A 27,253-nucleotide genomic window follows, 5' to 3' on the forward strand; every position below is an offset into this window, starting at 1 on the left:
AAATCTCTCCGTGATGCACAACGCCTCTCTCGTAACGTCTGTCAGTGGAGTTCGTTTAGCATCGCCGTAACGCTCACTCGCCAGCTAAACGTTCCTGTGACAAAACGCGCCGCTCTTCGTTGGATCTCCTCTATCAGTCCTACCTTATAGGGATCCCAGATAGATGAACAGTACTCAAGAATCAGAGCAACAAGCGCCTTATAAGCCACTTCTTTCGTGGATGAGTTACATTTCCTTAGGATTCTTCCGATACGTCTGCGTCTGATGACTGCTTTTCCCACTATCTGGTTCATGTGGTCATTCCACTTAAGGTCGCTCTGCATAGTTACGCCTGGATATTTTACGGCAGACACTGTCTCCAGTTGTTTCTCATCAATAGTGTAGCTGTACAGTAGTGGATTTCTTTTCCTATGTATGCGCAATATGTTACATTTATTTATGTTCAGGATCAACTGCCGGAGCCTGCACCAGTCATCAATTCTCTGCAGGTCGTTCTGCAAATTCGTACTATCTTCTGGCGTTGCTACTTTGGCACAGACAACTGCATCATCTGCGAATAGCCTTTAAGAGCGTCCGACGCTTTGGTTCAAATGGCTCTGAGCACTATGGGACTTAACATCTGAGGTCATCAGTCCCCTAGAACTTAGAACTACTTAAACCTAACTAACCTAAGGACATCACACACATTCATGCCCGGGGCAGGATTCGAACCTGCGATCGTAGCGGTCGGGCGGTTCCAGACTGAAGCGCCTTGAACCGCTCGGCCACTGCGGCCGGCTCCGACGCTTTCTACTAGATCATTTATGTACAGAGTGATTCACGAAAATATGCACATATTTTAATATGTTATTCTACAAGTAAAACTGAAGAAAATAGTTCAGATAAACATAGGTCCGCAAATGTTTAGTTACGGAGTTACAGCTAATGAAAGATTTTGCCTGAAATTTAGCAACTTCGCAAATATGAAGGTTTCGAAAACGGTTACGAGGTTAAAGTAATGCACGATTTTAATTTATTTTGTTGTCACTGATCTGGTGAATCTAATAAAACATGTCCCAGACGTGTATCTGCAGTAGTTTTCCAGAACATCCAGAGAAGGAAAGACGCAATTTGGTAAAATTTTTAATTTATTAACTATTTGGCCCAATTAGTTTTTTAAATTCCAGACAATTGCACGAAGTTTTCAACAGAAGTTGTAGAGGATTTAATTTTTGGAAAAATGATGGTAAGGAAGTTAACTGAAGCTGTATGAATGTGTCAGATAATCTGCTTTTATTAATAACATAGCACACGGGAATTCATGTTAAACCGGAAAAAACAAAGTTCACTGTTAATGAAGTTGTACTGTGTACATACATTTTTGCAATACACTCACAATAAATGTTCAAAAGTGTCTCCACCGAGTTCGATGCATTTAGCTGTACGCGTATGAACAGATTTTGGTGCTCGTTTCAGTTTGACAGGGCTGTTCTTAATTTCGTCTATTGCATTCACAATGCGAGCAAGTAACGCCCCATGTGTATTGACTTTGCCCTCATAAACTATGTCTTCCATCCATCCCCATACACAAAAATCCACTGGTGTTAAATCGGAAGATCTGGGTGGCCACAGACGTGTAGCACCACGACCAGACCATTTCTGGGAAAAATATTCATTTAAATGTGTAGTAACGGCGTTGGAGAAATGTGGAGGCGCGCCGTATTGTCGAAAATACATTTGCAATCGTGTAGCAAGTGGAACTTCTTCGAGCAAGCGTGGTATTTCTTCTTAAAAGAATTGTAAGTACGTCTCGCCAGTTAGACGTTCTGGGAAAATGAATGGTCCAATAAAGTATGTGTTTATTGCACTACACTACACATTTATGCTATATCGCTGCTGGAAATTGCGTTGCGCTGTTGCGTGTGGGTTTGACTCAGACAATATTGTTGTGGTCTTCAGTCCTGAGACTGGTTTGATGCAGCTCTCCATGCTACTCTGTCCTGTGCAAGCTTCTTCATCTCCCAGTACCTACTGCAACCTAAATCCTTCTGAATCTGCTTAGTGTATTCATCTCTTGGTCTCCTCAGACAATATGTGCTCGTTACGTAAATTGTTTACACCATTTCGAGTAAGCTATGCCTCATCAGTAAATAAACTGTATTTGTGTAACCACCGGTTAGTATTTAACCAGTTACACACCTCCTTGCGAAGGGCAGGATCTCCCGGATGTAAATGATGCACTTTTTGTTTATGGTAAGGATACAAATTGTACTTCAGTGTACGCCATACCTTAGCTCGTGAAATGGCAAATCGTTTAGACATACGTCGTGTACTTGTACCCAGGCTACGTTGAACAGCATCCATAATATCCTCACCATCTTCTTCACGAATCGAGCGTCGTACTGATTATAGAACGCTAGGTAGAGAACCTGTTTCCCGTAACATCCGAAATACTCCGCTAACGGTTCGTGCATTCGGTATCTTCCCAGTTGGATAACGTACGCGTCATTCGTTAACTACAGTCGTATCATTACCATCACATATGCCATAAATAAACACCAAATCGACGTGTTCCACTGTCGTAAATTTGAAAAGCATGCATATTTCATAAATAATTTAGAAACTACAATAGTTACTATGTGGTTTCATTTAAATACACTGTTCTTCTTATGTTCTTTCACTGGACAATACAGAAAATTAACTCCTTACGGAGTTACGGCTAATAAAAGATTTTGCCTGAAATTTAGCAACTTCGCTAATACGAAACCATCGCAAAACTGTAAGAGGTTAAAGTATAGCACCATTTCCATTTATTTTGTTATCAGATCTGCTGTGATTTCGAGTTCTGTTATGTCTTACTTAATTTCTTTGATCCATTTAGTGTTCCTCTTAGTACTCCACAATTTTTCTATTATTTTCTTACTAATTCTGTTTCCTGGTTTTGTCATCAGATGTCCAAAGAATGAGATATATTTTTTCCTAGTTGCGTTCATTTGAAGCTATTTTCCATGGACCATTTACTTGATATTGTTTATTTATGTATGTCCTAATTATTCTTGTTTCTATGTTTATTGTTTTGTCAGTTTCTGCTGTATTAGTCGTTTTGAGGGTGGTTTCAGCTGCATAAGTTATTTCTGGTAGTGTAACTGTTTTACTACGTCTTAGTTTTGCATCCATGGATAGGCTTTTCTTGTTGTATGTGTTTTTTCTAATGTAATTTGCTTTCGTCAGTTTTTTGTTCTGTTTTGCCATGATGGTTTACCACTTAGATTGTAAGTTATAATTTCACCTAAATATTTAAATTTATCAACTATATTTTTTTTTGTTCTCCTATGGTAATTTTGTTTGCAAGTGATGGGTCAGTTAGCATAATCTCTGTTATACTGATCAGCTAGAACATTATGACCACCTACCTAATAGCCAGTATGCTTAACTTTGGCACAGATAACAGCGGAGACGCGCCGTGACATGGAAGCAATGAGGCCTTACTAGGTTGCTGGAGGGAGTTGGCATCACATCTGCTCACACAAGTTAGCTAATCCCCAAAAATTCCTGAGAAGGGGCGATGAGCTCTGACGCCATGTTCAGTCTCATCCCAGATATGTTTGATCTGGTTCAAATTTGGCAATTTGGTTGAGCCAGCACATCAATTAGAACACGCTACTGTGTTACTCGAGCCACTCCATCACATACCTGGCCTTGTGACATGGCTAATTGCATTATCTTGTTGAAAAATGCCACTGCCATCTAAAACCACGTTCGTCATGAAGAGGTGTACGAAGTCTGTAACCAGTGTACGATACTCCTTGGCCATCAAGATGTCGTGCACGAGTTCCACTGGACCCATGGATGCCCACCTGAATGTTCCCCAGAGCATAATGGAGCCGCCGCCAGCTTGTCTCAATTCTGCAGTACAAGTATCAAGGAGCTGTACACCTGGAGTCTGGAACCGCGTGACCGCTACGGTCGCAGGTTCGGATCCTTCCTCGGGCATGGATGTGTGTTATGTCCTTAGGTTAGTTAGGCTTAAGTAGTTCTAAGTTCTAGGGGACTGATGACCACAGACGTTAAGTCCCATAGTGCTCAGAGCCATTTGAACCATTTGTTCCCCTGGAAGACGACAGACTCACGCCTTCCCATAGGCGAGATGAAGAAGGTATCATCAGAACATACAACGCTGTGCCAACTACGCCGACGTCCAGTGTCCAGTGCCGATGGTTACGTGCCCATTTCAGTCGTAGTTGCTGATGTCGTGATGTTAACATTGGCACACGGAGGAATCGTCGGCTGCGGAGGCCCATCGTTAAGAGTGTTCGGTGCACTGTGTGTTCAGACATACCTGTTCTCTGGCCAGCATTAAAGTCTGATTTAGTTCCGCCACGGTTAGCCGCCTGTTCTTTTTTAACAGGCTGCCCAGCCTACGTCGCGACATCTGACATCTGCAATGAGGGATGGCTGCCCTACTCCACGACGTGTGGACGTGGTTTCATCTTGGTTTCACCACGTGTTGAGGACACTCACCACAGCGCTCCTTGAACACCCAATAGGTCGTGCAGTTTCCGAAATGTTCGTTCCGAGCCTCTGGGCCATCAAAATCTGCCCTTGGTCAAATTCAGATGGATCGTGCTTCTTCCCCACTCTGTACACAGACAGAACGCTCATTGATACTACATGCAGCGTGTGTGTGTCTGACTGGCAGTCATTCCTCGTCAGGTGACGTTGCTATCGCTTGGACGGGTTTATATCTATAGTAGTCCAATGATCATAGTGTTCCGTCTGATCAGTATATACAGGGTGGTCCATTGATAGTGACCGGGCCAAATATCTCACGAAATAAGCGTCAAAAGAAAAAAATACAAAGTACGAAACTTGTCTAGCTTGAAGAGGGAAACCAGATGGCGCTATGGTTGGCCCGCTATATGGCGCTGCCATAGGTCAAACGGAAATCAACTGCGTTTTTTAAAATACGAACCGCCATTTTTTATTACATATTCGTGTAGTACGGAAATAAATATGAATATTTTAGTTGGACCACTTTTTTCGCTTTGTGATAGACGGCGCTGTAATAGTCACAAACGTATAAGTGCGTGGTATCACGTAACATTCCGCCAGTACGAATGGTATTTCCTTCATGATACATTACCCGTGTTAAAATGGACCGTTTACCAATTGCGGAAAAGGTCGATATCGTGTTGATGTATGGATATTGTGATCAAAATGCCCAACGGGCGTGTGCTATGTATGCTGCTCGGTATCTTGTACGACATCATCCAAGTGTCCGGACCGTTCGCCGGATAGTTACGTTATTTAATGAAACAGGAAGTGTTCAGCCATATGTGAAACGTCAACCACGACCTGCAACAAATGATGATGCCCAAGTAGGTGTTTTACTGCTGTCGCGGCTAATCCGCACATCAATAGCAGACAAATTGCGCGAGAATCGGGAATCTCAAAATGCGTCGGTGTTGAGAATGCTACATCAACATCGACTGCACCCCTACCATATTTCTATGGACCAGGAGTTGCATGGGGACGACTTTGAACGTCGTGCACAGTTTTGCCACTGGACACAAGAGAAATTACGGGACGATGACGGATTTTTTGCACGCGTTCTATTTAGCGACGGTGCGTCATTCACCAACAGCGGTAACGTAAACCGGCATAATATGCACTCCTGGGCAACGGAAAATACACGATGGCTGCGACAAGTGGAACATCAGCGACTTTGGCGGATTAATTTATGGTGCGGCATTATGGGAGGAAGGATAATTGGCCCCCATTTTATCGATAGCAATCTAAATTGTGCAATGTATGCTGATTTCCCACGTAATATTCTACCGATGTTACTACAAGATGTTTCACTGCATGACAGAATGGCGATGTACTTCCAACATGATGGATGTCCGGCGCATAGTTCGCGTGCGGTTGAAGCGGTATTGAGTAGCATATTTCATGACAGTTGGATTGGTCGCCGAAGCACCATACCATGGCCCGCATGTTCACCGGATCTGATGTCCTCGGCTTTTTTTCTGTGGGTAACGTTGAAGGATATTTGCTATCGTGATCCACCAACAACGCCTGACAACATGCGTCAAGCGCGTTGTCAATGCATGTGCGAACATTACGGAAGGCGAACCACTCGCTGTTGAGAGGAATGTCGTTACACGTATTGCCAAATGCATGGAGGTTGACGGACATCAATTTGAGCATTTATTGCATTAATGTGGTATTTACAAGTAATCATACTGTAACGTGCGTTCTCAGAACTGATGAGTTTACAAAGGTACATGAATCACATTGGAACAACCGAAATAAGAAGTTCAAACGTACCTACGTTCTGTATTTTAATTTAAAAAACCTACCTGTTACCAACTGTTCGTCTAAAATTGCGTGCCATATGTTTGTGACTATTACAGCGCCATCCATCACAAAGCGAAAAAAGAGGTCCAACTAAAACATTCATATTTCTTTACGTACTACTCGAATATGTAATAAAAAATGGTTGTTCCTATTTTTTAAAAAAACAGTTGATATCCGTTTGATCCATGGCAGCGCCATCTAGCGGGCCAACCATAGCGCCATCTGGTTTTCCCCTTCAAGCTAGACAAGTTTAGTTTTTTCGTTTGACGCTTATTTCGTGAAATATTTGGCCCGGTCACCTACAATGGACCACCCGGTACACTAAAGTAAAATACGCGCGAATTTCAATCGAATTTTGCCCTCAAAAAGAGATCAGAAAAAGCGTTATCTCACAATATTGTAATGTTCAGTTGGCTCTAATGAGGTTAGAGTATCACTTTCGTGCAGTAATCCTAGGTATCGGCTGTTTATGTTGATAGAGCTAAATTCCTTTTCCAGGTGGTGGTGAGTGCCTGTTGGGCAGCGTCGACGGCTCTGGCGCTGTTCGCCACGTACGGGCTGCACCTCAGCTACCACAGGCCCTACAGCAGGCTGGAGGCTGCGCTGTTCGCCACCCTGCAACCGCTCGCCTGGGCCCTGTCCATCTCGTGGGTCATCTACGCCTGCGAAAAGGGACGCGCAGGTCAGTTGCTGGCACAAGTCATTCAGTAATAGTACCTCGCGCTAACACTCCCTTACTTGAAACATGCTAATAATTATCTCAAAGCGCTAAAACAAAGCTGTAGAATTTGTCACACTAGCACCTTGCATCCATTGCAAAAACAGACATAATGTCTGCAGGGATACCGCAATCACTTTTTATACAATGTTACTTATAATCCGTCTTGATTGCAAATATGTTTATTCACATGACCGGTTTCGTTTCCTCTAGAACCATCTTCAGATCTGCAATTTCGGTTACAGGAGTAACCCGTCCACACTCAACAACCTTCACATGGTGTGTCACGAAAGTGCAGATCTGAAGATGGTTCTAGAGGAACCGAAACCGGTCATGTGAATAAACATTTTTGCAATCAAGACGGATTATAAATAGTCTTCCATCCAGTTTCCTTTACAGATGTACTACACCTTCACCGAACCGTTTCAACAAATCTATGTGTTCCACTCACCTTCTTCAATACTAATTTTACGTGTCTGTCCCATTTCACATCGCATCTCGGTACTGCCAGTAAATACTAATACTAATACGATGTGACGTGCTCAACATGCTCACCACTAACATTGTAATCGGACACAGTCAGGTTATTTCTATATCTCCATCAACATCTCCATGGCTACTCTGCAAATCACACTTAAGTGCCTGACAGAGGCTTCATCGAACCATCTTCTCACTAATTATCTGTTATTCCACTGGCGAACGGCGCGCGGAAGAAACGAACACTATATCCTTCCGTGGGAGTACTGATTTCCCTTATTTTATTATGATGATCGTTTCTCCCTATGGAGGTCGACGTCAACAAACTATTTTCGCATTCGGAGGAGAAAGTTGGTGACTGAACCTTCGTAAGAAGATCCCGCCGCAACGAGAAACGCCTTTGTTTTACTCGTCTACATCCCAAATCCTGTATCCTCTCCGTGACACTCTCTCCCCTATTTCTCGATAATACAAAACGTCCTGACCTTCTCTGAACTTTCTCCATGCACCCGTTAATCCTATCTGGTAAGCATCCCACACCACGCAGCAGTAATCCAAATGGGGACGCACAATCGTAATGTAGGCAAGCTCTTCAGTAGATCTGTTGCATCGTATAAGTGTCCTGTCAATACAACTCAGTCTTTGGTTCGTTGTCCCCCACAACATTTTCTATGTGTTCTTTCCAATTTAAGTTGTTCGTAACTGTAATTCCTAGATACTTAGTTGAATTTATGGCCTTTAGATTTGATTGATTTATCGTGTAACCGCAGTTTAACCGATTATTTTTAGCACTCATTACTTAGGATCAACTGACAATTATCGCACCACACAGAAATCTTTTCTAAATCGTTTTGCAATTGGTTTTGATCTTTTGATAACTTAACTAAACGGTAAAAGACATCTGTATGGTGCGAAAATTTGAATTTGACCCTAAAAATGAACAGTGTGAGGTCATCCATGTGAGTGCTAAAACGCATCCGTTAATCTTCTGTTACTCGATAAATAAATCACATCTGAAGGCCATAAATTTAACTAAATACCAGGATTTACAATTACGAAAAACTTAAATTGGAAAGAACACACAGAAAATGTTGTTGGGATGGCAAACCAAATACTGATTTATTGGCTGAATATTTAGAAGATGCAACAGATCTACTGAAGAGACTGCCTACACTACGCTTGACCGTCCTCTTTTGGAGTACTACTGCGCAGTGTGGGATCCGTACCAGATAGGATTAACGACGTAAATCGAGGAAGTTCAAAGAAGAGCAGCACCTTTTGCATTATCGAGTAATAGGGGAGAGCGTGTAAGGGACATGATACAGAATTTATGGTGGACACCATTAAAACAAAGGCGTTTCTCGTTGCAGCTGGAGCTTCTCAGGAAATTTCAATGACCAATTTTCTCCTTCGAATGCGAAAATACACTACTGGTCATTAAAATTGCTACACCAAGAAGAAATGCAGATGATAAACGAGTATTCATTGGACACATATATTATACTAGAACTGACATGTGATTAAATTTTCACGCAATTTGGGTGAATAGATCCTGAGAAATCAGTACCCAGAACAACTACCTCTGGCCGTAATAACGGCTCATGCATGGTTGTTTACATCTTTGGGCGGGTTTAATGACATGTCTGTACCGTCAAAGGTACTAAAAAATGGCTCTGAGCATTACGGAACTTAACTTCTGAGGTCATCAGTCCGCTAGAACTTAGAACTACTTAAACCTAACTAACCTAAGGACATCACACACATCCATGCCCGAGGCAGGATTCGAACCTGCGACCGCAACGGTCGCGCGGTTCCAGACTGTAGCGCCTAGAACCGCTCGGCCGCTACGGCCGGCGTCAAAGGGACTGTGTCAGTGATACAGTATCCGCAGCCAACGTCTATCTTCAGGAGTTCTGGGAACTGGGGTGATGCAAAACTCTTTTGTTTGTTGATGTGTGTGTATAGATAAGGAACAGCAGAGGGCCTCTGGTTCTCCCGTAGCACTCTCCATACAGTGACGTGGTCAACGTTACCTTGTACAGCAGCAACTTCTCTGACGCTGACATTAGGATTATCGTCAACTGCACGAAGAATTGCCTCGTCCATTGCAGGTGTCCTCGTCGTTCTAGGTCTTCCCCAGTCGCGAGTCATAGGCTGGAATGTTCCGTGCTCTCTAAGACGCCGATCAATTGCTTCGAACATCTTCCTGTCGGGACACCTTCGTTCTGGAAATCTGTCTCGATACAAACGTACCGCGCCACGGCTATTGCCCCGTGCTAATACATACTTGAAATGGGCATCTGCCAACTCCGCATTTGCAAACATTGCGCTGACTGCAAAACCACGTTCGTGATGAACACTAACCTGTTGATGGTACGTACTGATGTGCTTGATGCTAGTACTGCAGAGCAATGAGTCGCATGTCAACACAAGCACCAAAGTCAACATTACCTTCCTTCAATTGGGCCAACTGGCGGTGAATCGAGAAAGTACAGTACATACTGACGAAACTAAAATGAGCTCTAACATGAAAATTAAGCCTTTCCGGACGCATGTCCACATAACATCTTTTCTTTATTTCTGTGTGAGGAATGTTTCCAGAAAGTTTGGCCGGACCTTTTTGTAACACCCTGTATACGTTCCATAATCCTGTTGCATATCGACGTTAATGATATGGGCCTGTAATTTAGTGTACTGCTCCTAATGCTTTTCTTGAATATTGGCATGACCTGTGCAACTGTCCAATCTTTGGGTGCAAATATTTCGTCGAGCGAGAGGTTGTATTGTTAAGTATGGAGCTGTTGCACTAGCACACTCTTGAAAGGAAACTAACTAGTAAGCAATCTGGGTTGGAAGGTATTATCTTGCATTCATCCCAGTTTAAAAAGAGCTGTCATTCATTACACCAAGTACTTTCTTTATTTCATTACGATCGTCCAACGACGATACCTTCCTCACTCTCTGATCAAAATTATCCGAACACCTATTACTAGACATTAATAAGAGGCGTGTCCACCATTCGCCATTATGATGGCTTGAATTCTACTGTGGGCATTTTTAATGAGGCGACTGAATGTCTGTGGGACAGAGAAGGTATTGACATTAGACACTGGGGTCTGGAGCCTGTTCGACGATTTGACCCATCGCAAAGGTGTTCAATTGGGCAAAGCTCGGTAATTTGGGAAGGCCAGTCCATTTCAAGAACGTTACTGTCCGCACCGCTGCCCCACACGTGTCGCTTTATGAGAGGATGCATTGTCACGTTGTTATATCGCCTCCGAACTGTTCTTATACTATACGCTTTACACAGCTCTGCAAAATGTGTTCGTATCCTTCCGCATTTTGCGTTCTCTTAAGCATAATAGGAATAAAAATGGTGCACTTCACCTTACAACAAGTATTTTGCGGAGCTTAGTGCTAACCTTCACAAATACTGCAGTTAATATTATTTCTTCAGCCTTGAGAGCCAAACTGTCTGAATTGCCACGAATTTTGATTGATTTTAGCCGTAGTCTCTACCCTAAAGGGAAAACAGAGCAACAGAATTTTAATGTGACCTCCAGAACGACCGATCAGAGGTAACACTTTGCAAAACATATCAAATAATTTTCTCTTACAAGGTTCACGATGTTAATTACAGGACATGTAGAAACGTGATGGCGAGCGCTTTGAGGCGAGATTTAACGAACTGTGTAGCTGCATTATTGTCAATTATTTCACAAATGGAGAGTACTTCTGAGACTATATTTACTAGGGACACACATAAAAACACCAATCCTGTGGCTCCACACGAGCAAACAATACTAACGCTCCCATCATTTATCATCAAAGGGACGAGTAGATCGAGGGAGCGCAACACGGACGCGCAATTACTCTCATACAAAAATTCGTAAGCAAAATTCGGCACTTTCTATTACTAACTGAGCCATCGAGGCCAGTTCGTGACTCATAGCAAAAAGAATCATGATAACCAATTGGGTGAACGTTGCAAGAAGTGCTTCGTGAGCGTTCAGATACCGAATTCGGACCCATCTGAATACGTAAGTATCGTGACTCGCGAAAATTCCGCACTGCACCTGATGGTGGAGTTGCATCGTTATAGAGAGACCTAACTTGAAAATGAAACTAACTCTCATCCAGAATCAGTACTTACTTGATCACAGAGTAAATTCTGTCTAAAACTTCAGCTGCCTCGCCTCTGTATACAGAGAATGACAAAAGTTGGGGACGTGTTGACCAATCCCCAAACTGCTTCTCTTAGAAAGTGCAAGCGTTTGTTCCAATCAGATGATAGGAGAACAGATTTCCGCTTCTCTCGGTCTAAAATGTTCCATTCAGTTCAACGGCTGAAATTTTAAAGAACCGTATCCCAGTGCTCGGGTTCGAAAATAGCCAACCGCGAAGCTCCATCTCTGCAAAAGCGCAGCTCCATCTGGCGATATAATGTCGCGCCGACCTGTCGCCACCGGAGCTGGCGTCGAAAATAGTGTTCAGCTGCGTTCCCAGGCTGCTACCACATAGCTAAACCAAGACCTTCCACCTGAATTTGCCTAGTTGTATGCATCTGTTATGACGCCCCCATTCACCCAAAATGAAGGAGCATCCATGCTTAGGACAGATAGTTATAGGTTCATGTTGCGCTGACGGTCAGTTGTCTTTAAAGGCGTCCTCTCACGGGACGTGAGGACTCGCGTGGACGAGGAGCTGGTGACGGCACAGCGGGGAATTCCACGTTCCCCTACACTGCGGAGCTTGAAATAAAGAAGCTGGCATGTCCGATATTTGCCCCGTGGAGAGGAACGTGATCAATAACAGGCGACATCGTTTTACCTCACAAGCAGAACTTACGAGCCGCCATATTGTACTGAGTTGAACTACATATTTGGCGGGTTTTCTTTATCATAGAGTACGTGGTATGAATATAAGCTGTTTCAAAGTATCAGCAAACTGAGAATCTGTCGAAAACGCATTTTAGCTACAACTGGTCGTAATAAAGTGACAAGAAACTATATATCGGTAGATAAAGGCTTCCTGTATTTCATGTTTTTATTGTTACAACATGTGTGCTACGAAAGTCTACCGATTATTGCTACGGCACAATGATGATCCATCAAAAGCGCATCGTATGGATACAATTTGTCGTAGTAAAGAATCAAATAATGAGTTTTGTAGATACAGTCTTTAAACAGTGTATACCATAAAAGTAGCCGTGTCTGCCATGGTGAAGCCGTAACTAAGCTGATAGCGTCGTAAGCTGCATGCACTCCTTCCAAAAATTTATTTTCAGCTTCGTTTTCTAAAAGATTCTGGGTCTTTGTTAATGGTTAAATAGAAACACGTGGAGTGTTCAATAAGTAATGCAACACTTTGTTTCTCAAAGCAGGTCGGTTTTTTTTTCGGGATTCTACCACACATATTTTTCCTCGTTCTTTTGGCTACAAAACCCTAACTTTCAAAACAGTCTCCGTTCAATGCGATGGCCTTATGCCACCTTACAGAGGTCTGTACTCGTATGCCCACATGATACCACTACAATGGTCGATGTCGGAGCCAATGTCATGCTGCACAAATAACTGCATCAAAAATTGTCACGATCAGCCTCGTACACAAGCAATTCTGTGCAGATGGTCCTTCGTTGCTCTTTATGGACTTCTGTCAGGCGGCGAGGTATCCTGGGCGCACACGCCTTTGAGTACCACAGTTGGTGGTCAAGTGTGTCAACGCCACTAACAGAGATGTTCAGTTAAGCAGCGAGGTGTTTCATTGCAATCCGTCAATGTCCACGAATAACAGTGTCCGCACATTCCAACATTGCAGGAGTCACAGCTGTGTATGGCCGGCCGCCATGAGGCAGATCGGACAGGTTTGTGCGATCTTGCTGCGATGACGACAGACGCCTCGCCCAACGACTCACCATGCATTTGTTGACCGTCAGGTTTCCATAGACATTCACCCAGCGCCTGTGGATGTATTTCACAGGCGCTATTTTGAAAGCGACGATAGCGCCGCTACCTATCGGAACTTCATGAAACTAGAGCGGCTAAAGAGGGAATATTCTACGACGACTCACGACAAATTTCGAATTTTGTCAACCGGAACGGGCCGAGAAAAATGTGTTGCCTTAGTTATTTGAACGCTCTTCGTATTACCTGCAGCAGTAGAAATTAAATTTTATAAATAATGTATTTGCTGCAATTGTTGTTGCAAAGACCAACAACTGGAATGTTTCCCCAGTGCCGAGAAATCTTAACGTAACTGTCAGTCTATGTCAGAAAGCAAATACAAGTTACACACAGGAAGTTTTTACTCTTCTGAAACCTTATGTGAAATGTACATAAACTTATCTCTTGGTTTTATGGACTTCCTCATGTTTGTATCCTTTCAGTAATATCTTCTTCAATGATGGTGAGCAGCTTCGAAAAAATCTCCCCTTCCATTCAAATGAAATTACGAAACGAATCCCGATTTTGAAATCTATGTTACTTCAGAATGATGATACTCGACGCAACATCGAGAATATGGATATTTTGCATCTGCACACTGACATTGGACAATATAACTATATTCAGTTTAAAAACGAAAATGGGATGAGGATTCAATTGAGTTAATGAATAACTTCCACTAGTGTGGTACACATTTCAGATCATGTACAGCATTATTCGCTACATTAGTATTGGGACAAGGGCGTTACGACACCAAAGTACCGTTATCCAAGATGGCGGCGATGACGTCATCAACTGACGTCAGTTGATGACATCATCCAAGATGGCGTCTGTGACATCAGTTGATCCAAGATGGGAGCCATGATATCAGCTGATGATGCAAGTACCATTACCCAAGATGGCGGGATATTTGAATTTTGGCGGGAAAGTGGCACACCCCCTCCCCCCAAAAAATGGTGGTAAGTTCAAATTCCAAGAGGATAATGCACGACACCACGGTTATCTCTACTAAGCAAAGAAAATCACAGGAGGATAGCTCACTTGGGCTACCTCCACTAACCTAAGTCACCCGAACGCCACTTCTTCCTACGAACTGGTGCCAAGTTTAAATTTTCACAGTAAACAAAGTTCAATTCGCCTATCTACTAAGCTAAGAAAATGGCGCAAAAGAAAGGACACTTTTACTAACCTCACACACCCGACCACCACCTCCTCATATGGATTCGTGGGAGAAAAGGACTTGAAGATATGTCTTTATTATTCAAACAATTTCATGCAGGTGTGTTCGCCACTCAGTCCAGAGCCCAACTGGCTTAGTACACATCGCCACCACCAGAGGACACTCTCATGACATCAGGTGATGACACAAGTACCGTTATTCAAGATAGGTGCATACATTTTGCGTGCCACGTGACCTAGTTCATATCGCCACCACCAGAGGGCGCTACTGTGACGTCAGGTGATGGCGGAAGTACCATTATTCAAGATGGAGGCATACAATGTGTTCACCACGAGGCCTAGTACATAGTAACGCCACCAGAGTGCGCTACTGTGGACTTGGAAGAATTTTCGTGAATGCCCCGCCCATCTGGACTTGGAAGGAAATAGTTAAACTCTCCACCATGATCCTCAACCGACTGCCATGTACCTTTACCAACCCGTGTTGTCAGGCTAACGTACACTAGCATGCACTAAGGTGCACAGTACACGATGTAATAAAAGATAGTGGGGGAAAATTGCGGGAAAACTACTCTGCCTATGCTAAATGTGAGTCTTAATTAATTTGCAAACAATCTCTCCACCGCAAGATCTAGACTCCAACTGACCTACTACACATTACTGCCACCAGAGGGTACTGTCATCTCTCCTGTGACCTAATCCCAGATGGTGGTCTGCAGAGGAAAAATGGCGCGAAAATGACTCAGGTTGCGCTGGGCTGCTTGGGAGAGTAAGGAATGATTGTACTCTATTTAGGTTGGAACATTTTATTTAGCGATTGAGTATATTTATCACACTAACTCGAAACACTCGCCCTAATGTGCTTGGGGTCACAATACACAGTCCGCAGACACGCAAACAACTCCTAATTTTACGAAATAATTTCAGTACATACCTGCAAACTGCTTCTAAATAATGAAGCACAGTGATCTGTAAACATGCACAGTACTCATAAACTGGCCAAATAGTGCATGGCACAGCCTACAGGCCAGCTCGCAAAATAATGCAATCAAAGCGCGCAAGCACTGCTCCCCCCCCCCCCCCTCCCCACACCACCAGACCAGGAAGTGAGCGGCCGTCTGCTGTCAAACCACACACAGGCCCCTGCTCGGGTCCTGCAAGCATTAGGTGGCCACATCCGTTTCATACCTGATTTCTCATAAATTCCTATCCAAATACGTGTTCACCTAGACACAGGTCCTGGAGCGACTGGCCAGGGACGTGCGCACTGTCACAGTCATGAGCCACCGCCGAACACAGGTGAAAGCTGCCTCTTGGCGCCATTGATGACGCGATCAGATAGGAGTGAAGACTTATTTACAGACCACAGACACTCCAAGTTGGGCCGCGTGCGTGGGTTCGTCGCTACCCTCCCTATGACTGTAGTCCGGTGAAGACGCTGCAAAAATCCATTCCAGAATAGCACAAGCTGCTTTCTCCTTAGCAAATCTGATGGACCATGCGTGACGTGTGGTTGACGGTTTGCTGCACGTAGCTACTTACCATCGTAAGTGCATCTAGCAATGTTCTCAATGTTATAATGAAGCCACATTGCTATCTAAAATAATAACCAAGTCGAACTCTGGTAAATTGCATAGTCCCCCAGAAATACATAACGTGCGTTTTTGTAGGAGTTTTCGTGTTGTCTCAGCTTGTATGCACGGAAATTCCTGCCATAACAGAACTTCTTTACGGCAATAACGCACAATAACGTCGAACGCAGTCTTCCTTGCGGACCTAACGTGGTACCCACTCCATCACGTGCTACCTTTCCTGCTCTCAACATACGTAAATGTTCTCACCGTTGTGTAGAGGCTCCTATATCCCAGCACAAAGGATGCGATTGAATCGAGCATTATGATTGGCTATTGTCGAATTTACCCGCCGAATTTCTGATACCGCCGATATCGAAGCACTGTCCGCCCTTTTTTCCTTCTGCAGACGAGACTTTCAGCGGTTATTTTACACAGATCGCCATATTGCACTGAAAGTTAAATCATACAAACTACCACACATATCGTCAAATAAGGAAAGACACACAGCCATCCTCTCTACTCTTGCCATAACATAAACCAGGTAACTTTACAATGCAGTATATACACATTTTACACAATGTAAGCCACAGTAACTTTACAATACAATATATACAAATTTTACACAAACAGTGCAGTTATCTTTTATACCTGTACAGCACCCGAAAAAATTATGGAATGCCTACACTCACACAGGCTATATATACATCACGATGCTCCACAGTCCTAGGGAAGCGCCGTCAGCCTTTTCATTCTTTCTACAGACTTGACATTCAGCGCCATACAAAATCATCCCTTTTACATAAGAGCGCCCTCAGCGGACCGAAGTCGCTCTCAGAACTCTTCTACAAATTCGAGATCGTTTCCTCTCGGCACAAACGCGTTACTGTTTCTGCTCTGAACCTGATCTCTTTTCTACAGACATCTCCAGACTCGGGGATTACAAGAACACACTTATTTTCGCCATAATATCATACCATTTTCGCCGACATCACGCACTAGGCAGCATCCTACCGATCGCTAGCGCAACATAATTTACAAGATATAGACTGTAAATTATTTCTATACAAACGCCAAACTTTTGCGAGGTCCAGCGTGCTGTAAACCACTCAGTAACTAGAAACAAATGGAGTAAACCGATTTTCCCACTCTCGAATGCCGAAATCGGCGATGTAACAGATTCCAAATCATTCCTATAATTTACAAGCCAACTAAGGTCTTTCCTATGTCTAGAAAACAGGAAAACGTGTCTGCCACACACCACAATCGATCTTCTCTCATCCAAATAAAAGCGCGAAATGTGCAGAAGAAATCAACTGAACAATTCACATGGGAGGGAATAACGGTCCAGCGCAAACGCAACATCTTCTCAAATTTCCACTTGATTACGAAAGCCACCCAACACATACTAAGTATTAGTTCGCTATTTGGTCGTCTAGAGGACGGAAAAGTTAACTCACGTACATTCCTACAATCCAACAGGCCTCTGAATTCGGACAGCTGTTGCAGTTAATGGGAAACATTAATCATTCCCACCACAGGCCATGCATGCACGGAATCATTCTAGAAAACCTGTCACAAATATATTGTATCATTATACTCACAATTAAATGTTACGATCGCAGTCTCAATTGAACAGCACTCGACAAGGAGCGAAGCATCAGAAATACACCCTGCTGTCGGCAGTAGCTCTGGAAATAGAAATATCACTACCTTTCTTATCATTTGACGTACTCTTCCCTTTGCTATCACAGTACCCCAAGTCAAAACCATACTCTCCTTACGACTGGACATAGTCATTTCTGTTCCACAAACACATACTTTATAAACCTGGTGCTCAAATGCGAACATATGAGCCACACACCACAACTACTAAGTAAAATACTTCCTCAATAACTGATTGCCCACGATACGAAATAATACTGATCGAAAATCAACCGGTCTCGCGGTTCTAGGCGCTCAGTCCGGAGCTGCGCGACTGCTACGGTCGCAGGTTCGAATCCTGCCTCGGGCATGGATGTGTGTGATGTCCTTAGGTTAGTTAGGTTTAAGTAGTTCTAAGTTCTAGGGGACTGATGACCACTGATGTTAAGTCCCATAATTAAAAAAAAAAAAAAAAAAAAAAAAAAAATCAACCACGGGTGGCCATGTCTCTCATGTTTTTCTGCGACCATTGTGTCTTAGGAAGAGAGACGTAATTGGCCTGATGTTAAAGAAAAATCCGATCGCAGTATCTACCGTATGTTACTATCACAAGCGATCTTCGTTCTACAGGCGCACACAAGTATCCAGGTTAAAAGCTATACCCACTTTACGAATCTAGATACGACATCACCTCTGAATGAGATGGTTTTTTCCGGGCAAATACCATGACGGTGATCGTAGGAGGGTGTAAGCCCACGATGCACCCTCGAGATAAAATTACCGCATTTTGAAAGTGATTTGGCTAAGGAACATAGTATGTAAGCGGTATTTGACACTCTCTCAAACAGATAATTCTATACTATTTCTAGCCCATTCTGTCTCGATACCATGTCATAGATTCTGCTATATATCCACTGAGTTATAGGCGATGACTGATTCAGAAGGAACACAAACAGTGGTAGTAGATGATGTGCCGATTGAGGTCAAATAAAATGTACACTAACTTTTTCAGCTCTCTAGTCTTACTCTATCCTCTAGAAATGATGTTTATCATTTGGAATCAGGTCATTCCATTCAAGCACATACCTACAACGGATCACACCCATGAGTAAATCATTTTTCTGGCACTAACATATCTCGAAACGAGTCACCTTCCTCAAACCTGTCTGCTATAGTAAAATTACAACCTGGTCTTAGTCATCCCCTACGCATCTTGTATCCACGCCCATTTCTACGGCTTCGCTCATGTGATCACTCCATTTTAAGTCGTAACTGACCAGAAGTTGGAGAAAGACAGATCCACCACCTTCTGCACCCTATGTAGAAACAGAACGATCTGAATCAGTGCAGCAGGAGCAGGTTTTGACCATTCGATGGAAATGCGCACATTGTGGTACGACCCCAAACTACATATAAGTACCACAGATCCGCGTCCATTCAAATCAATCAGCCCAACATGCTATCATCGTTATTCTCGACCCCCCCCCCCCCCCCAACATAGAAAAATTACGAACTATAGAAGTTCCACTAGCTTCATCTGATATAGAAGTCACATAGGCATTGATGCCGAAGCAATGACGCAGACCTGCGGTGGGCCTCCAGGACGGAGAAAGAGATTTTGCAACGCTCATCCCAGAATAGCGAAGCGTGCAGCCCTCCAAGCATTCCTAACAGTATACCCAATCCCTCACCGAATCCACACCTTAAATTGCTTCTGCTACTGCCGCCTATTAAATATACAGACACCGCAGAGGCCACTATAAAGTTTGATCACCTACACTCTAGGCGAATGATCGTATCCCACAGACTATACTAAGTCACAAGAGATGCTCCCTCTGGTCCTGGTTCAAACATTGTTTTCTAACGCGCTTTCGTACAATGCCAAACATTTCGTTTCTCTGCCACGACTTCGAGGGCAGTGTCAGGTTCTAACCTGACATTGAGAAGTTCTGATCCACGGCCTTCCGCAGATAACTAGACGTTGCATGATGTAAATCAAATTCTTACGGGGGATAGCATAACACGTCACACACCGGTTGATTTTAAATAAAACAGTTACAACATAAGCAAACTCGAACAGTTGTACTGCGTTGGCGTAGGTCTCCAAACTACAGTTCGAAGGTCATTCACGAGCTCTACATTTAGACTCTTCTCTCACACTGACGTAATAGCTGATGACTCCGCATTCCCTTTCGGCTGATTTCTCATATTGCATTCATGTACGCGGTCGGTGTTTTGGTGCTATCCACCCCAGAAGTTGCTGTCCATCCACCAAAACTTTTTCCCAACTCAAACAAGCGTTATCAGTCAATCATTATCTGGTAGCCAGTGCATGGATGGGATGGATAAGACACCATCCATGCACTCTAATAATAAGCATCATAGTTCATAGTGTGAACAATTTTACAGTAACTTCAGCGCTGCCCAATGATGTGACAGCATGTTTTCCCAGTATGAGTATCATAGCTAAACCACCCCTTCTCCACTTTGCGAGTATCAGTGCGAAAATGTATAGATGACTGTGCAGTACATCCATTCAATGTTAATTCTCGAACAAATAAATAATCAAAGTATACCAGAGAGCCCTCCACATATTTCTATCACCTCAAACATAATGTTTAATTTACGATCTATCTCTCTCTGGATATGGGAGTCACAAAGCGTTCTCGATGTCTTAGGGTAAAATTAGAGAGTGAAAAACCCTCCTCACATTGTCATTGACCAACCCGCATTGCAACACCTTTAGCGAATTAATCTGCAACCGACCAGAAAAGACCGCTACACTCCACCTGGAGTGAATGAATGGAGCTTTCCGAGTCCTCTCCAATCTCGAGATGCGTCCATGTCGAGAGCTTAGCACTCCTTATCGATGTATAGTAATAGATTTCAAAGTGCCATGATGTAATATCAGACAGTTAAGAAGAACAAGAAAGGAATGATTTTTATAGGCGATGGAGCTCCAGACAGATGGAGTTCGGCGCATTTTTACGTAAATCAACCAAGCTATCAACTCTAAAGTACTGTTCTAAGAGTCTAGGATCGGTACCTGGAATGTATTGGTAAGAGAGAACATAAACACACGCACTCCTAAGGCTACATCGTTCTGCACTCAAAACGGGCCTATAGTGTTATATCACCTGCGTTTCCGACCTATCAGACGTATGGAATGCAGCGTTGTTAATATTAATTTGTGAGAAATATAATTCAACCTCAGTACATACATCCTCCTTCCCGGTTTCTCTACGAAAAGCTATGTTATCGAACCGTAAAACACCTGCTCTATGAGATACGAGCACAATACAGCTTTCCAGAGACGTATAGTGTCCACTGTTCACATCCGAACACCGTTCAGGAATTATACAATGACTGCATCAAACCAATATAAAATGATCGTTAGTAGCAGGGGATACATCCTACATGGAAACAAATAAACGCATAGGCATAGCAGGAGCGTCCGAAGTGTGAAAATTATAACTCAGTCCATCACTAACTCTGTAAACAACACATCTGTCGGGCAAATGTGTACATGGGGAATGCAACGCATCACAAGCTCCTATCGCTAACTTAGTTATGACGCTGATGTCTCGATTTTACACCCAAGTTGCGATAGGGGGGATGGAATACATCACATAAATCAAAGATCGTTTAGAGCAATGTGTCAAGGTTGATCACATATGAGATGGAAGTCCTCTGATGACCGACATGTTTACCATTAACGATCGCATTTAGGCAGTGCTTTAAAGGCATACAGAACACGTGGCTGTATACGAGTAGAACGCAGGCAATGTCACGCGACTGTTGCATCCGGACAGAACAAGGGAAAAAAATTTACCTACAGCAACTTCTCCTTCTCTAGAATGAATCAGTCAACCATTAAATCGTACTTCGCTACAGCTCTATCTCAATCCATCACCCGTCCACTCTCTGTTATCTTTTAACCCAGATGCAAGTAAGTTTAGAGGCCACAGCGGCCGGCATAGCATTTAGTCTCACTACAACAACCTGATCAACACAAATCCCTGCATCCATCATGACGCTCCATATTAGCTCAGGAATATTTGTTGCAAAAAGGTCAAATATGTTCTTGCAACCATTTACACTTCGAGTAGTCTCCTGAACTAATTGTTCTAAATAACTAAATAATTTTCTGAGAACGCTTTGAGAACGTAGTCGGACGATACCTAGCAGCGACTTTGAACATGTATTTTCGCCATCGTATCGAGGGTAGATTGAAGTCACCACCAATTCTAATTGTACCAATGGGGTACCTACTTGAAATGAAACTCAAGTTTTCTATAAACTCTTCAGAAACTGTATCATCCGAGTCAGAGGTGGGGGGGGGGGGGGGGAGAGAGAAGGTAAAAGGAATCAATTATTAATTTATTCTGGCGGCCAAGTATAACTTCTACCTAACTATCTACTTCAATTTCACTACAAAGTAAACTACCTCTGACAGCAATAAACACTCCAGCACCAACTGTGTTTAATCTATCCTCTCTGTACACCGCTTGGTTCTTTTTATAAATTTCGTTTGAACGTTTTTTCAGCCTTAGCCAACTTTCCGTGCCTATAACGATTTAAGCTCCAGTGCTTTCTCTTAGTATTTGGAGCTCTGGCTTCGTCAGCCACAGATATCCATCGAAACATGTTCGTCAGACAAAACAGGCAGGCTCTGCAATCGGCCTCGCGGAAGTCTTTCGCCACCTCCCACACTTTGCAGCGACCTCCCACTCGCCCACGAGTGAGGGATCAACCTCAACAGCCTCAACCTTTGTGACAGAAACCAACACCGCCTGGAGCTGTGCACAAGGGTCATCAATTCCGCTCGCACGAGGACGGCGCAGTCACAGTCCCTATCCATAGCAAAGACGGCAGAATTGTACCTCACATAGTTATGAGAACAGAAGACTGTGCCTAGTAAGCACAGTTGATAGCCACTTGCTTCAATTGGGCGGTCAGTTGTTCAGCAATTGCACGTCTATTCGCCTGTACACATTTCTGCAGCTGTCGTTCACCCCTGTCATCTATGGCCTGTGCTGCATCACGGCTGGCTCGGTGCCAGTTTTGTATAGTCTCATTTTGCCGTACACGGTACACTTTTAAAGCGGTGGCACGCCAAACTTAGGCCTTTCGAAAATGCTTCCATCCTTGCCCCAAAAGCCAATGATCAGACTCTTCTGGACGTCAAATAAATCACTCCCTCTCTGCATTACAGAAAGTGCGCTGATATGAAACTTCCTGGCAGATTAAAACTGTGTACCGGATTGAGACTCGGACTCGGGACCTTTGCCTTTCGCGGGCCAGTGCTCTACAAACTGAGCAACCTAAGCACAACTCGCGACCCCTCGTCACAGCTTCAATTCTGCCAGTACTTCGTCTCCTTGTTTCCGAGAGTGCTAGATCTTCAAGGATCACAGGAGAGCTTCTGTGAAGTTTGGAAGGTAGGAGACAAGGTACTGGCAGAATCGAAGCTGTGAGGACAGGTCGTGAGTCGTGATTGGGTAAAGCACTTGCCCGCGAAAGGCAAAAGTTTCGAGTTCGAGTCTCGGTCCGGCACACAATTTTAATCTGCCAGGTAGTTCATCTCAGCGCAGTCCGCTGCAGAGTGAACATCTCATTCTATAAAGATTACAGCACTCCCCGCATCCTCCTGATAGGTGTATAGCGCTGCCACATGCCGTCTGTAAGTGGTTACTGAGTTTTGACATCGAACTTAAGCGATGATGACATTAAAGTTATTGGACTGAGTAGTTTCTTTATGCACTTTGAAAAACTGTGTTTGTGCACTTAGCTCTGTTATACACGATATCTGAGGTAATGTTCACTAACCATACTTCTCCGAGATCACCAGCATACCTAGAATTATATTCCAAAAACTGAACAACGGGCTACTACGAAACGTAAGATCACACCAACGGAAAATGATAAATAATTGTACTGAGCTGTCCTTATCGCGAAGCTTGGTTTGAACACCGCATTGCTTTACTAGACGTAGCCCTAGTGGAAGTCGGACTTTCTTGACGTACTTTGTCTTTCAATCTATCTTACCCAGGCAGCTACAAGGGAATCTACAACTCCGACAATTGGCTTAGGTGGAATTTTTTCCGTGCAGAAAACATTGCAGAGGCGATACAAGGGATAAATGACAGAAAAATTATAGGATGGACTGTGGGGTGAACCCCAGGCTTTATGACTTCTAATACGGTAATAACCTACAGAGACACCGAGGATCCCTCAAAAATCTTAGACATAACTAAATGAGAATCCGACGTTTGCCTGCGTATGTGTTTATTCCAACCTTCTATCAGTTCATCTCCTCCTTACACTCTCTCTATCCAACCCTGCTCTCTCCCCTAACTACCTGTCTCCTCCTCTCCTCTCTCTGTCCATCCCCTCCTCTCTCCTGCCTCTGTTCATCTCCCCTTCCTCCACTGCCTGTTCATCTGCTCTGGCGCCCTCTCGCATCCATCTCCTACTCCCTTCTTTCTCTGTCCACTTCCTCCTCTTCCCTTTCTGTGAATTTGCGCCTTTCCCTTTCTCTGTCCATATCCTCCTCCTGCCTTTCTATGTCCATCTCTTCCTTCCTGCTCTCTATCTGTCCAACTCCTCCACACCCTCCCCCACTTCTCTCTCTCCACGTTATCACTTCTACCCCAATACAATATTCCTTTTTTTATCTCCGTCGCAACAGTATGTCTTTCAAGACAGTAAGCATCATGTTTACCAAGTTCGGTTGAAATCCGTACAAGGGTCTGGGGGCTTTTTATCCATGGCTTTGCCCGCATGCGCAAGTGTCACATATATTTAAAGTACTTCGGTCTTCCTCGGTAGCTGCACGGTCAGCTCAGCGGCTTGCTAACCAAAGGCATCTGGATTCGATTCCCGTCCGGGTCAGAGATTTTCTCTGCTTGTGGGCTGGATACTGTGTTGTCCTTGCATTCGTATCGTCATAAGTGATATTCCATTGTTGAGACGGCTGTATGGGCACATCGCGAAAGGCAATTAAAAAAAAAGAAGAACGTATTTCAAACATATATCTACACATATTTTATCTGTATCTCTACCGAACTTGTCCCTGCACTTCCGCTTCCATGTCGCTGTGGCTGTTCAACAGTAGCAAGTCCCATGCATAGTTTCGCGAAAATCCTTAAGGCACTGCTGTTCACCATTTTCAGGAACGATCTTGATTTAATGTTTGGGCAGGAATTATTCACAACTAAGTAGTGGGGCCTTACACTCTTCCACACCGTCTAACTGGTCGCGTTTACCACGTATTTCTATAACATGTATTTCCCGGTCTCCTCGAAGATGTGTCGCTTCAGGACAGAAGACGGATTTTCTTCCAGCTTCATGAGGCATCTCCCAATTTCACAAATTGAGTGAGAAGGTTGTTGGACAGATAATACACTGGACGCTGTATTCGGCATAACGGACCTGTTCACTGGTCTGCAATATCCCCAGATCTCACATCACTTGATTTTTATCTTTGGAGCCACCTGAAGGCTCTTGCGTGTCAAACTCCTGTAAACACTGTGGAAGAACTAGTGAATCGAATTACTGTTGCTGCAGGAGTCGTCTTAGATCACTCCAACGTAACATTATCCATTGTTCACCGTTCCGTTTTTTGACGGCTTGAGTCAATGGCGCACACTTAGAGTATTTACTGCAGTAATCACAATGTACGAGTACGGTGATGTTTCCTCCAGGCAAAGCGAATACTTTTTAGCGTTGTCTAGCGCACTAACTACGAGTCAGAGATCCCACGTTCGTATACTTAAGATAACTATCTATATCCAACCTATCATCCCATAAAAAGTGTGTATTTATTTCTGAAACACGCGGTATATGTGCCTGTACCGTGCCACAACATCTACTAACTTCTTATGCAATTTTCTTAGTATCTAAAATAACATCGTCTGCAATTCCACTCTGTACGACGCAAGAATTATCGGCACATCCACTTCCCTGTGCATCTGGCCCAGACTCTCCGACCTCAATACAACCCCATTATCAGCCAATGGCGCAGATACTACTGCAATTAAATAAGCTATGTTGCCAGCCCCGCACTTAATCACTTCTTTACAGCCCGGACTCATTCCTGCTACCTCAGACTCGACAATTTCACTCGATATAGGAGCTGGTACTTGTACATTACTCATCTTAACTTCAGCGTCATTACTCTGTGCCTCGGGCTACCTCCCAGGAATTTGTATTTATTACGACACCATCTACAATTACAATATTGCAGTGGTTGTGTTATTCTGACCGCAGCTGTTATGAACCACATCAGATGAATTCGCAATTTCGAATAGCGACTACCATCACCTGTAGAATGGCATGATGACAATGAAAATTTGTGCCGGACCGGGGCTCGAACCCGGATTCCCCGCTTATCGCGAGCGGTTGCCTTACCATTTGCCTATCCGTGCAAGACTCCGGGCCAGACCCAAATTCCTATATGTCGTCAACCACGTGTCTACGATCTGTACTCGCACAGCCATTATGTGTATTCCCTTACAGATCGGACATCGTGCTTGAAAGTCGCATGCTCGGTATTGGCAGATAAATACGATATTGCAGTACCTGTGTTAGTCTGATTACGATGAAAAGTTCCTTTGGACATGCTCGCTTTTCCAGAGGAACTCTGCATCGTAATCAGAATAACACAGGCACTGCAATATCGTATTTATCTGCCAATACCGGGCAACCGACTTTCAAGTACAGCGTCTGACCTGTACGGGAATATACATAATGGATGTGCGAGCACAGGTCGCAGACGCATGGTTGACGACATACGGAGGGTTGGGTCTAGCAGTGAGTCGTGCAAGGGTAGCCAGATGGTAAGGCGACCGCTCGCGATAAGCGGGAAATTCGGGTTCGAGCCCCGGTCCGGCAAAAATTTACATTGTCGTCATTCCATTCTACAGCTGATGGTAGTCGTTATTCGCAATTCCGAATTCATCTGATGTGCCATCTACAGTTAGTTTAACCTCTACCGTTAGCAATGTGAGGCTGGCACACCGTCCTCTGGTGAACCTGACTGGCGTCGGCTGGCAGGCAGCGGTCTTCCGGCCCAGTGAAGAGATGCATGTGTAGGCGCCATGCGTTGTTGGCGTCGGGCCGAGCAGTGGCCGGTGGCCGGACACTGGGCTACAGCTTCGACGTCAGCAGTGCTCTCCTGCTTCTGCTGCGACGGCATTCCATGTGGTATGGTGTCTCAGGCCCTGCTCGCATCCATCACGGGGGCGAGTTAAGACTGCTGTGCAAGAGACATGACCCACTGCCTCTCTGGCAGGCGTCTGACGATGGGAGGAGCTGACAGAAGGTCAGGAACGCTGTGGCGCCGAGTCCCACAAGCAGAGGCGAATTTAGCTGTTTGCCGC

General features: G+C 44.0%; 1 protein-coding gene across 1 annotated transcript in view; it reads left to right on the forward strand.

Moving 5' to 3' along the window:
* Positions 1–27,253, forward strand: part of LOC124622926 (nose resistant to fluoxetine protein 6-like) — a 206,631-nt gene that overhangs the window by 149,551 nt on the left and 29,827 nt on the right. The window contains exon 9 of the mRNA XM_047148716.1: positions 6,838–7,021. Coding sequence (XP_047004672.1) covers positions 6,838–7,021 — 184 coding nt within the window. The remainder of the gene's footprint in view (positions 1–6,837; positions 7,022–27,253) is intronic.

This window comes from Schistocerca americana, chromosome 7, assembly GCF_021461395.2.
Source record: "Schistocerca americana isolate TAMUIC-IGC-003095 chromosome 7, iqSchAmer2.1, whole genome shotgun sequence".
Classification (NCBI taxonomy): domain Eukaryota; kingdom Metazoa; phylum Arthropoda; class Insecta; order Orthoptera; family Acrididae; genus Schistocerca; species Schistocerca americana.